Source organism: Geotrypetes seraphini, chromosome 7, assembly GCF_902459505.1.
Source record: "Geotrypetes seraphini chromosome 7, aGeoSer1.1, whole genome shotgun sequence".
Taxonomy (NCBI): Eukaryota; Metazoa; Chordata; class Amphibia; order Gymnophiona; family Dermophiidae; genus Geotrypetes; species Geotrypetes seraphini.
The window spans coordinates 38,983,312-38,997,152 of record NC_047090.1 but is presented as its reverse complement, the minus strand read 5'-3'; the positions used below and the strand labels follow the sequence as shown (position 1 = coordinate 38,997,152).

General features: G+C 38.5%; 1 protein-coding gene across 5 annotated transcripts in view; it reads right to left on the bottom strand.

The window, feature by feature from the left end:
• Nucleotides 1-13,841, bottom strand: part of PPP1R12A (protein phosphatase 1 regulatory subunit 12A) — a 183,881-nt gene that overhangs the window by 99,432 nt on the left and 70,608 nt on the right. For all 5 annotated transcript variants that reach the window (XM_033951481.1, XM_033951484.1, XM_033951482.1 and 2 more), the window contains exons 5-8: nucleotides 11,695-11,839; nucleotides 5,209-5,283; nucleotides 4,941-5,029; nucleotides 4,615-4,772 (exon numbers count right to left, since the gene is read on the bottom strand). In XM_033951481.1, the coding sequence (XP_033807372.1) occupies nucleotides 4,615-4,772; nucleotides 4,941-5,029; nucleotides 5,209-5,283; nucleotides 11,695-11,839 (467 nt within the window). The remainder of the gene's footprint in view (nucleotides 1-4,614; nucleotides 4,773-4,940; nucleotides 5,030-5,208; nucleotides 5,284-11,694; nucleotides 11,840-13,841) is intronic.

The window sequence follows — 13,841 nt, the reverse complement described above, 5'->3', positions numbered from 1 at the left end:
GTGTCAGCAAAGGACTCTGGGATATTATATTGAACAATTTGACTGGAACATTAGTGCAGATAGACCCTAAAAGCTTCTGCCCAGAACATACATATCTCGAGTATCCAGTCAACCTGGATTTGTCAACATATATGTTAACTACACTACATGAATGAAACAAAAGAAATCAGATAAATTGATCACATCTACCATTCCTATAAGAGTGTCATACCTTCCTTACCAATTAAGGATCATTGTCTCAAACAAAGATGCTGGAAACTATGTACTTAACAATAGATTCCAACCTATAAAGGCCTCCTGTCTTGACCCCCCGTCTTGACCCCCCACCCACTCCTCTGGCTGCCTCCTCTCTTATCTCGCTGCCTCCTTTCTTACTTGCTCTCAGCCCCTTCACACCTCCACATCTCACCTATTCAAACACACAAACTGTTTTTTGTTCTCTCTCATTCAACAAAGCAAAGGAGGAGTTCTGTAGCACATTTCTAAGCATTGTATCTTTGTAATATTAAGCCTATTTCTATAAAATAAATTTTATGCAATCACCTGGCTATTATTAATGTTATTAATTTACTTCCTGCTGCTCCTACGAGGCCTGAACCCAGGACCTCTAAGAACACACACATAAGACTAGCCAAAAACACACTTACCTTTGATATCCTAGATCGACATTTGGGGACTCAACATCAGATTACAGTAGTGAAAGTTGAGGAACAGTACATCTACCTTTCTCAGTTTTTTAGCCAGGTTTCATTATTATGGCGTCAGTTTATGGATGATGCTTTTTTTAATATAATATGGATTGGTTCTGAAGGGTTACATTATTTTGTTGACTGGATGAACATACTAAACCCATGTCTGTATCTTATGTCCTACCATTCCTTGAAAATTGAATTTCTAGACATATTGATTATGGAAAAAATCATCAAGGTTTAATTCTACGGTCTATTCCAAACCAGTGGAGTGGATTGCTCTTTTGTATTTTTCAAGTTTCCATCCTTACAAGTTGAAACAATCTCCCTATAAGTCAATTTTTGAGGCCGAGACAAATTTGCTCAATGGAAGGAGAATTTAAAATCCAGGCAGACTTTTTGAAAAAACAGTTTGAAGAAAAATGATATCCGAAGCCAGCTAGATGACAGGCATTTTTGAGGGTAGCGTTTGGCAAATAGGGAATTACTTTTAGGAGTGAATCAAGTGGGAAAAGAAATGTTGATATGTGTCTTACCTTATTCAGAAGCTGTGGGGCATTTTGTGAGAATTATGAAACACTGGCATATCTTGCAGCTCTATCCATGTTTCCCTCAATTTCCTATGAATTCCTATTCACAGACAAGTACAATTGGAGATCGATTAAATCATTTAAAATTTGGGGGAGGGTGGGAAAGGAAGGAGACAATGGGAGAGCATAAACATGATAGGTGTGGAAATTGTCAATGTTGTGAAAGTACTATGAAAGGTTATGAATGGTGTGATCCCCAGACTAAAATTATTCTTAGGAGTAAGTATAATACTAATTACAAAAATGCTAATGTGGTTTTATTTGATAGAATGTCCACGTGAATTGATGTATGTAAGGCAAATTAGATTAGATGAGCATAAATCATGAATCTCTATGGAAGTCACACAGGCCCCTTTAATTCAACATTGAAGAGGTAGGCAGCATTGAGTGGTTGAGATAAAATGGAGAATTACTGATCTGATACTAGCAGAGAGGGAGGGTCTAAATATAGAAAAAGATTTTGAATTTTTGAAAATATTGGATATATAATATTGAATACAGTGGCCCCATTTGGTCTCAATATGGAAATCAAATGGGCGTCAATGATTTAATGCAAGTATGATTGCGATTGTTGTGAGGTGGTGTTTCATCTGAGGGGGCGTGATTAAATTAAAAATTCTGGATGCCGTGGCCATTTTGGTCTGGAAACAGCTGGGGCAAATGGTTTATTTTCTGGCAAGATGAGGTAAATTCTAAATAAATATTTAGTTATAACTATAATATTAAGAATTGGGAATAATATGTTGTATTATTGAAGAGGTATCCTTTAAAAAGCTGACTGGGGTGAAATATGTTGGTTGATGGACAAACAGTTAAAGAATTAAAAGTGTTATTTATATTTAAAATTTTCAGAAGAATTGAAGATAAAAGATGAGTTTGGGAGAGATATTAAAGGGCTGATGAGGTAGGTGTATAAATCTTAGAGCTTAAAATACTCTCTTAGCTCTAAGTGGCACCGCTGAAGACCATGAAAGAATTAAGTTATAAATCCTAAGGGCTTGATGTCTGGTACTAGATCGGTTGCCTTGGGATTAGGATACGAGCTGCTGAATAAGTGATTTTCTAGTTCGTGCATGCACAAGGACCATGGAGTGGAATAAATGAAGTGTAGTAGGCACAGATGGGAAGAGAAAGGTAGAGCCTCAATCAGAGGAAGCGACATTTGTTAGAGGACCTAATAGCCTGCATTAGGGGTTGTATCTTAATAGCTTCCTTAGGCAACTCAATCAGACACCATCCAAGTACAAGCGTCTTTTCCTGTGTTCTAATCTCACTCAAAAGGTAGCAAATCATATAGTTGTATTTAGATGGCTTCAGAAAGTGCACTGTTGGTGTCAGAATGCCACCTAGTCAGCCACTTCTTGCAAGACTTCTAATCAAGTTTATTATGTTTTTATATACCACCTATCAAGGTTATCTAAGCGGTTTTACATCAGGTACAGAAGCCCCTTGGGACTTAAATATTGACCTCACCTTATTCAAGAAGTCTTCCTTTGAGCCCCTAGAAACATCATCTCATGCTCCTTGCATGGAAAGTGCTTTTCATTGTGGCTAATCCTTCAGCAAGAAGAGTGGGTGAACTTTAGGCATCGATAAAGCACAAGCCATATACCCAATTCAATCATCACAAAAAGTTTTCATTCAAACACGTCAAGTTTTTGCTGAAAGTTATCTTGCCTTTCTACCTTAAATGAGGAAGCAGTACTTCCTACCTCCTGTCCAAAGCATCACTCAAATTTGACAGCTCACTCTTCATACTTTGAAAGAGTTCTTGCTTATTACAAAGAACGCCATCTTTCAGAAAGTTGACTTATTGGTCGCTCTTAATCCAAATAGGACTGACATGCCAGCTGCAAAAAAAACTATGGCAAACTGGCTATCCTCCTGAATAAAATTCTACTTTGAAAAGATAATATTTCTTTCAGGTTTTAAGTCAAGTCTATCAAATTACTGCAGCATCCCTAGCCTTCTTGAAGCCTGACTCCTTGACAATCCTTTGCAAAGCAGCTACCTCATTCTCCCTTCATATATTCACTACACAGAACAGTGCTTTGGGTCAAGCAGTGTTAGCCAGTCTCTTTAAGAGCTGCTCTCACACCTGACTGGGCAGATTGATCAGAAAGACAGATATTTCTGAGCAGCTCTAGGGTTCAAGAAGTCACCCACTTATGAGCCCAACTCAATCCTGTTTGACAGAAAAAGCAAGGCATGATCCGCCCTAAAAATTCTCATCGCTTCAACCTGTGAAACCAAAGAACTAGGGAGGCTGCGGCATGCAGAAAGAGCAACAAATGCTCAGAACTTTTAAATGAGTTCTGGGAGACAGCTCAGTTCCTTTTGCAACTATCAACTCAAACGCAACTCATAAAAGAAATATTTATTGTTATGGAAGATTGGATTAAAGAATTTAGATTAAAACTTAATTCTGACAAAACCAAATTTTTGTGTCTCCAGGAAATGACACAATTGAGAAAACTAATAATAAAAAAGTAGCCAATATCCAATTCAATCTACTATAAATGTTCTAGGGTTTATTCTGGATCAGAATCTTACCATGCACAACAGGGTGAACACAGTGGTCCGCAAGGGTTTTAGTATGTTATGGAAACGAACACTCAAACTATTTTGACTTTTCTGCTTTTAAGATTCTGGTACAATCATTGGTTCTCGGACATTTGGCTTATTAAAATATCATTTATTTGGCAAACACTAAGAAAAAAGTACTTAAGATGCGAATAATCCAGAATACTGTGGTTAAGTTTATTTATGGACTGAGAAAATATGATCACATCACATATTGTTATCGTGAATTGCATTGGCTACCCTTGGAGGCACAAATTATTTTTAAACTAGGATGTCTTTTATAAGGTATGAATGGGTTTGGTTCCTTCCTACCTAACAGAGTTGTTCTGTTATTCTTCTAAGCATCACTCGCGTATTACCAAAGCCTTTTTTGTTTTTCCACCATCCAAGGGCTGTAGGTACAAAAGATATCATGGTAAAACCATCTCTTTTCAAATTGCTTTATGGGACAAAGATTTCAAGAGGCTCTCATTATCATCCATTTCTTACCTTCGTTACAGGAAACAACTCAAGACTTTCTTGTTTATTAAATTTCTTAGCTCTTAATACTAACGTATTTTTCATTTTGATTTATGTATTGTAGCTGTCTTTTGTAAACTGCATTGAACTTTATGGTAATGGCAGTCTAGAAATAAATTCTTATGTTATGCTATGGTACTGTTGGATGATGTCACTTACTCATATACCTCAATGCAGCTGTCTATTGAAAATATCCATTACGGGAGAGCAACATTTTTCTTCCCAATATGTACCTGTTTCTGCTTCAGATTCCGAGTCTTCCTCTTCTTCCTCTTCACTGGAACAACTGGATTCATCTTTCTTTCGCTCCTCTTCTTCATCCACCTTCTCTTGTTCCAAAGATTCTATACTAGATGTATTCTTTTCCTGCTCAATAATTAATGTCTCTTTGCTAGAAGAAGAAAAAAAAATTACAACAACATTTTGAACAGTAATATATGTACTTCTACTAACATTAAGTTTTAATGGACCAGAAAGAACTGGCATATAGCTGAGGAGCTATCAAACCATTCATTTAATATTACTTAAGTAAAAAGAATATATTTGTAATTTTACTTACTTTTTTAATGGTTTTAATGACTGATTATTTTCCAGAGTTGCTGTAGATTCAATTAATGGTGATTTCTTTTCCCGTTTTTCACTCAAAAGCTAAGATAAAGAGAGGTAATTAACTATATATAATAGGGTTCATACAATAATAAGACTTAAAAAAATGGACAGTCTATGCTTTCAAGTGAAAAGTGTACACACATTAATTTGCATTTGGGATGGAATCTTGCAAGGTCCACATTTACAAAATCAGTTTCCATTTAAAATGCATTACTTACTAAAGTCTGCTTTTTCTGCAATTCTTCTAGATAACCCAGAATGTCTTCATCTGCTACATCGAAAGCTGTCTGACCCTTGAAAGAAAAAAAGCATTTATAATTCACAGTAACAGCATCTAAACTGCAGCAACAGTAACAGCATCTAAACTGCAGCATGTGCTTTAGTGGTGGGGAATGAGATGCATAGATGAAGGCCTTCCCTGACCGAAAAACTGATGCATGAGAAACAAACCCAGAAATCTCACTGCATCAAAAGCAATACCAACTCTGACACGCAGTTTAAGAGAATGCAATAAACAGTGAAACTCCTTTCTGCTGCATAAAATAGATCTCGGAATTTGTTGTAGATAAATTGGAGAATGTCTTACTTGAAGACCAAAAAAAAAAAAAAAAAGGAGAAAGCATACTCAGTCTTCTTGTTCATTAGTAGAGGGAGCTGTTATTTAAATACTTTTGAATCATTGCTTAAAATGATAATTGTCTCGGTACTATTTCTAATACTAGCCCAGCCTTAAAAGCTGTGTACAAGTGATTAGTTTATCCTATTATGGAAATATTTTGCTGGTAGGCTTGCCTGAAAAGTTCCTGAAGAGAGAGCAGTTTTTGCAAAACATAGCAGACCATTTGATTAGAAGGGTTGAGGGGAGGGAGGGAATCTGGGGAAAAGCATCAACAAACCTCATGTTATAAAGCCTTTATTGTTTTCCCATTAAATTTTGTGGGAGGTTTAGTAATGTCATTTGTTTTTGAAAATCAAGCATGGCCTATGTCCAAATTAGATAATGACATTGATGCCTTTGTAAAATTGTTACAAAAGTATTTATTTTGCAAAAGAAATTTCATTTAGAATTGACAGGAAGATGAGCTTTTCTTGTTATGCACTCTTTAGAATCAGCTAAACAGTCCTGTGGAAGACAAAATTTATGGCTTCAGAAAGGGGTCAAAATGTGGAAATGGAGATGGGTATATGGGAAAAAGTATTGGTGAGGGGCTGATATAAAATAATTTCTCTGTTTTACTGTAATTGTTTGCACACTGGGTATTTTATGGATTGTTGTAAATTCATTTTAAGATTAAGAGGCAAATTACTACATTTGTGTAACACCTCTCTATATTACAGTGATGCCAACAGAGAAACTTGAACATCTCTATGAGTTGAGATATATTCAATGAGTCATTAATAAGTTTTGATTAGTATAAGATTTAGAGGAAAATCCTACATTTAAAAATATTTCTGTTTTAACTTTCATTGCAACAGCTTTGGCAGGAACCAGAAAAACAGGTCACTTGTCCTGTGGCAAATTATTCCAAGAGACATTAAAACCCAAGAGCATTCTTCAGACACCTTGCTATTTTAAAAGGATAGCAACTAGATGGGCCATTTGGCCTTTATCTGCCATCATGTTTCTATACCCATAAAGTTCTATGACATCACAATTCAGGTGTAAGGAGCCTTAGCCAATAGGGAGAGAAGGACATAGTGGATGCTGTGGATGGGCAGACAGGATGGGCCATTTGGCCTTTATCTGCCATCATGTTTTTGTTTTTCTAACAGTGTCATGTCAGTACAACAATCAGAGAAACACTGAAGTCCAGCAGTAGAGGAGATTAGGCAAGGAGGATCAGGCACAATGTTATAAGGTTACCGATTCAAATCTGATATAGATCAGTAAAGATTTTAAAAGATTGCTTATTTTATTCATTTACCATAGCATGGCTTTTAGCGCCAGCCATGGTGGTAACAGCTTCGTTCTCATAAAATTCTATGAATGTCAGAGCTGTTACCGCAGCAGCCAGCACTAAAAATGCTAGAGCGGTTTTAGAAAAGGGGGGGCAGGGGTTAAATATATATTACCCATGCTATCCAATCAATTCTAGGTGGGTTACAAAAGTGAAACACACAATAAAAAGCAAAACTTACAAAACAAGATTATAACAGGATAAAACAAATTTTCTATATTACATTGCATTAGTGATTTCTATTTCGCCATTACCTTGCGGTTCAAGGCGGATTACATTATTACAGTTTACAGGTATTGGGTCGATTGGAGATATATAAGAAGTAGTCTAGAACTTTATGAAGATGGTAAGGATCAGGGAGTGTTACAGGTCAAGTCTGGTTGTGTTAGTTTAGTTTAATGTATTTTTTGAATAGTAGGGTTTTTGTTTCTTTTTTGAAGGTTTTGAAGTCTGTGGTCGTGATTAGTAGGTAGGAGAGTTGGTGGTCCAGTTTTGCAGTACATGATGCCCACTGGCTCCCAATCGCCCATCGCATTGCATTCAAAATTCTGTTACCTATAAAATCAAACACCACCATACCCCTGCCTTTATAGACAAATATCTAATCCCTTACACCTCCTCTCAAATTTTTAAGATCTTCTTGCTGTCCTCTGCATCTGATAAATCTTCTATGACACCACCAGAAATTCCATCTTCTCAGTCATGGCGCCCCCACTTTGGAACACTCTTCCCCTATAGAGCAAGAGTCCTCCCTCCCACTATTCAAGACAAAAATTTAATCCAGGATCCCATCTGCTTTCTCTAAAATAATATTTACTTCAGGTTCTCAATTCCAAATGCCTCTCTAGAGGTGAACTAGCCCCTAATGTCCTATTCACCCCTTCTCCATTTATAATTTTTTAATCTCAATGTATTTTTGCCACTTCTTGTACCTTCCTTCCCTGTGATTTCAGTCGTAAGTCATGCTACCTCCTTCCCCCCCCCCCCCACCTGCCACTCACTAAATTTTGTGATTGGTTTTTTATTCTTTTTATTTTCTCTTTTAACATTTGCTTTTAAATTTATTTTATTGATTGCAAACCGTCTAGATATATCTTGATGGATGGTATATCAAGAAAACTAGTCTTTAAGCCCGTTACATTAACGGGTGCTAGAAAGCAGCCCCTTTTCCCTCTCCCCCTCCAGTTCCTCCCTGACTCTCTCTCCATTAACGGATGCTAGAGTAGATGTCTGTATGTCTGTTTTTTGGGGGTTTTTTTATTTGTCTCTTTCTCCTTGGACGCTCTGTCTGTCTGTCATTCTTTCTGTCTGTGTCTGTCCCTGGCCCCCTGTCTGTCTATCTTTATTTCTAACTCTATGCTCTTCCCTCAATCCTGCATGTGACCTTTTTTCTTTCTCCTCTCCACTACCTTCCAACATCTGCTTCCCCTGTCCCCCACACTTCCATTCAGTGTCTGTCTCCCTCTTTCTACCCATTCCATCTACTATTCACCCTCTTTCTTGCCCCTTCCATTCACTGCCCTCTCTTCTCTTTCCATCCATTGTCTGTTCTCTCTCTATCTGTTCCATATGGCATCTCCTCCTTCCTTTCCCCTTTCCTTTCCCCTTGGCCTGGCATACCTTCCTCGTTCCATCCATGCCCTGCCATCTCTTCTTCCCTCCCTCCCTTCTACTCTCCCCCTCTGCTCCCTTTCCTCTTGGCAGCAGCATTCACAATTCATTGCTGTTGCCGGCTTCAGGTCTTCCTCTCTGGCGGGTTCTGTCTTCATGAAAACAGGAAGTAGGCAGGACCCGCCAGAGAAGAAGGCCTGAAGCCGGTAACAGCAGCAAATTGTAAACGCTGCTGCTGCCTGAATCACCCGAGGCAGATCGCTTCTCTCCCCTCCCCTCCCAGTCCAACCCTCGGTAACTCTCTTATGTCTCCCTCCCAGCAAGATGACCTTAATAAACCTCCAACAGTGGACAAACTGCCGGCGCCGCCATTGTGAAACCACCACCGCAACCGCCACTCTCCTGCCGGTCCTCTAAGCGCAAGTAATAGGGGTCCGACAAACAGCCAAATACAGGCGCCCTGAACCTACCCGGAGACTCCCTGCGCGGGGGGAAGCGCCGCCGCTATCACCACCCCCCTGAGCCGCCACTACTGCTGCATCCGTTGCTGCCCCGCTCCCCTCGCTGCGCACCCAGGCCGGGGAGGTGGCGGTGGCGACAACGACAACAACAGTGGATTCCGGGAGCAGCGGCTGCCTTCCCCGCCTCCCTCGCCGTCCGACTGCCGAGATTGAGGAGCCGTCACCGCGAAAAACTTTGTGCGGCTGTTGTAACGCTGGTAACAGGAGAGCAGGATGTCCAGCCTGGGGTCCGCGCATGCGCATTCCTGCGGCCACGGAACTACTGATCATGGAAGCACGCAAATAGGAATGCGCATGCGCGAGTTAGCCTTTTATTATATAGGCTAATAACCTTGGAAACCTAATCATACTTCTATAACAAAGTACAGTATTCCAAGTTAATTCATAAACTGCCGAACTGAAACAGCAAGCAAATAAATAGGGTTTCCTGCTGTTAGACTCCAATTTACTGGGGTTTTCATAAGCATGAAAACTATAGATACATTAGTGGTCTGTTTTTGGATGATTGTAACTCTCATTTGTTATGTTTCACTTTGTTTAGAAAGTATTTCATACATTTATTTTTCTACTGCTTACAGAGCCAACAGTGATGGGCAATATATAGAAGTTTTAAATAGCTTTACTTGGCTCAGTTCACAAAAACCAAAGTCTACATCACTAAAAACAACCGTGGTTATTTGGCATAACTGGTGGCACTCTAAGAAGGACCTAAATATTGCATGTTCATGGACCGAGAAGTTAGGTTCCTGCCCTTAGACCATGATTAAGGTACACCGGAGGAATCATATTAAATTGACTACATTCCAACAATTTCCACCTGGCACCTTTTGGCAGCACCAAATGAAAATTCAAGTGAAGGGAAACCATCAATGTATTTTGCTTTTTAAATAAAACTATTTAAAAAAATTAAATATAGGCAGCTATGGTGCTGGGAGACAAAGTGCTCCTTTTACTAAGCTGTGGTAGTGTTTTTACTGCACGCTAACCCTCGCACTAAGCAGAAAAACTAACGCCAGCTCAATGGAGGCATTAGCATCTAGTACGCGCTAAAACCGTTAGCAAAGCTTAGAAAAAGGAGCCCTAAGTTGCTTAGCAATTTCTTCGTATTTAATATATCATATTATATAATTCAATGGAATTTTCATTCAAATGCTCTTCTTTTTCAGCTGAAAATATTTTTTTTAAAGTTCTCTATTCCCGTATGAAAATGTTGGTTGAGTGGGTTTTTTTAAATTGTTGTATAGATACTGATTGATTATAAATGCATATGATTACTATTATTTGTATAGATATTGTATTGCATTTTTGTTAGCTTTGAAAAACTCAATAAAGATTTAAAAAAAAGAAAAAAGTTCTCTTCAGTAGCTGCACACATTGAGAACTTAAATTTAGACCTTGTTCAGAAATATTAATATGATGGATTACATTTTATTAATCATTTTATTTAAAGCTACTTCAATAGGCATTACCAAAACAGTCAGCTGTCTGACTGTACTATTCGGTGATAAGACCAATAAATACAAGGGTACAGTTGTGTATGCTAAGCAAAAACTCAAAAAAGAAATGTACTGTAAATTTGTTTAGCAGAAAAACCACATTCATACAAAAACTAAATCAAAAATGACAGAAAAATGATGAGTACAAAAAACGGAAAAAAATCTGAGAGACACAACTTCAAGATAAGTTTTTTACGCTTTTACATGTTCTAATAGGAACTGAAAACTTTCCTGCTCCTGGCTGTAGTCATTGCAATATGTTTTATGCAGAATTAATCATTTTTTCATCCAGCTTTAATAATGACAGAAAGAGTTTTGAAAAATAAGTTTATTGAGTGAAATGAAAGACTGGTATAATATATATGTATGGAGTTTTTTCAGACCTGTGATGATACGAGCGGCTTAGGGTACAGTGTAGTCCCGGCTGCCCGTGTATGAGGTCTGTTTTCTCCGTTTTTTGTGCTCATTATTTTTCTATCTTTCTTTGATTGTTTTTGTTTTTTTTTTTTGTTAAACAAATTTACTGTACTATTCAGTGAACAGACTACTTGGGCGTCTACAGTTTAAGCTACTATACCCGGATTAATTTCAATTTTTGGTGGCCAACTGTGTGTACAACGTATAAATATGAAAAGATGATGGCAGAACGTTTAGGTACTAGCAAGTCCTTTACTGAAGTATGGGGTCCATTGACTAATTTTATTACGTTATAAATAAAATTATGATTCTCCTTTTTTTTCGTTAGATTCCTTTACAAATCCAGGGAGGGTGGGGGGTGGATTATTTATTTGGAAGAGTAAAATTATTTTTTTTATTATATTGATAGTATAATATATAATAATATTGGTTATAATTAGGATAAGAAGGGGATAAAAAATTGTTTAATATAATAATTGTGATAATGTATTTTCATATAGTTTTTCTGATTCTTCAATTGTATATATTATAAAGTTTGAAATGTCAATAAAGATTTACAAACGAAAACAGTATAAGCAAACATGTTAAAACTCAGGGATTTTTTATTTTTTGGGGGGTGAGGGGTGTTTAACACCCTCACAAGACACCACTTGCAATAAAGTCTCAAGACAGCTGGGCTTTGTACTGAGAAAGCCACCTACCACTTTGTTGACAGTTTCCATCTCGCACAAGTTTTCCACAAGAATTCGACAAGCTTCTTCTTTACCCCAGTGAGCGGCGGCGTGCAGTGGTGTCCAGCCATCATAATCTTTAATATTTACATCATAGCCTGCCTGGATTAGAAGCCTATATACACGGAATTAAAAATCAGTAAAATTATTATAAAACATGTTGCACAGATGCCAATTTCCAACATTGAGAACCACCATTTAACATGTCTGTGAAGCAATAATGTAGCATAACAAAATTACCCTCCCTTTTTATGAAGCCGTGTTAAGCTTTTTCTTGCCGCAGCAGTATTAACTCAGATGCTCACAGAATTCCCATAAGCATCGCAATTCTCTAACTGGCGCCTGTGACATGAGTGCCAGTTAAGAGAATCAGGCTGGTTAAGCGGGGTTGGGCATCTGAATAGGATGGAAGTATGCAATTCTCAGTCGCTTCTTAGGCGGCTGCAGAAATCATCATCCTATACAGCAGTGTTTCTCAACTCGGTCCTGGAGTACCCCCTTGCCAGTCAGGTTTTCAAGATATCCACAATGAATATGCATGAAAGAAATTTGCATATAATGGAGATAGTGTATGCTAATCAAGTTTATGTAAATTCAATGTGGATATCCTGAAAACCTGACTGGCAAGGGGGTACTCCAGGATCGAGTTGAGAAACAATGATATACAGAATTTCCCCCAAAGTTTCCAAAGATTATATATCAAAGACTGGAAGAAGATCCTACTAATTTTACAAAAGACAGCATCTTTTTAAACAAGATAAAAAACTCAGTTTTTTAACTGTTAAAACCTGAGATATACAATATCTAAAATACACAATTAAGGTGGCCGACCATTCTATAACATTCGGGTATAGTTTCAGTGTGAGAACCATCTCTGATCTTATGGATTTATTTTTAAAACTTTAAATGTCTCAGTTGGCCATTTGGGAAGCTAGAGATGCAGGAATTGTAAGAAAGCGAAAGATGTTATTTATACAAATTTGGGATTCATATTTGCAAGATTTGCATCCTAAGGGTCGTAATGCGATTTTAAGTTGGATCTCTTAATTGGGCTTTTTATTAAGTTAAATGAAGAGAGTAACATTGGGTAGAGAGTACTATTGGATGTGAAGGGGTGGGTGTGGAGAGGGAGGGTATAGCTCACATCGACCAGCAGGTGGAGATAGAGAAACTTGATTAACAGTTGTTCTTATAGCCTGGTGTTCCTCCTGTTGAATCAGTTATGCACTTTGCCCAAGCATCCCGAGAAATGACCATGAGCATCCCCCAAAAAAAACTTCATTCCAGTCTTAAACTTCCAATCAGAAATGCAAGAAAACCATCACCAGCGACCCCCTAAATGAACCTAAAAACCCAAAAGACCAACAGAGAGACCACCTGGGTGGGGCTCTGGATTCATCTGCTGCTTCTAAAGGAAAGAAAATTAACAGGTAAGACATAATTTTACCTTCCTTAGCAAAGCAGCAGATGAATCCAGAGACAAGTGGGATGTAGCAAAGCAAACTCAAACTGGGTGGGAAGCCAAGGTCGCCTCTGCAATCACCGAAGCGCCAAAATTTGCCTCCGCACAGGCCGCCACGTCCAGACGGTAATGCTTTGAAAAGGTATTCCCAGATGACCAAGTAGCCGCCCGGCAAATTTCCTCCAAAGACATACCACCGGCCTCCGCCCAAGACGTCGCCAACGCACGAGTCGAATGAGCACGAAGTTGCTCCGGAACTAACTTCCCCGCCAACAAATAAGCCGAAGCAATAGTCTCTTTGACCCAATGAGCGATAGAAGCTTTAGACGCAGCCATACCCTTGTTTGTACCTGCAAATAATACGAAGAGATGATCCGACCGGCGAAAGTCGTTAGTCACCCCTAAGTAATGTAAAACCATACGGCATACATCCAGTAGACGCAACAACGAGAATCGCGTCCCCCAATCCTCTTCCCGAAAGGCCGGAAGGAATAAACTCTGGTTTATGTGGAACGAAGAAACAACCTTAGGAAGGAAGGAAGGCACCGTCCGCACAGATACTCCTGCATCCGAAATACGCAAAAAAGGTTCTCTGCAAGACAGGGCCTGTAGCTCCGACACTCGTCTTGCAGACGCCATAGCTACCAAAAACACT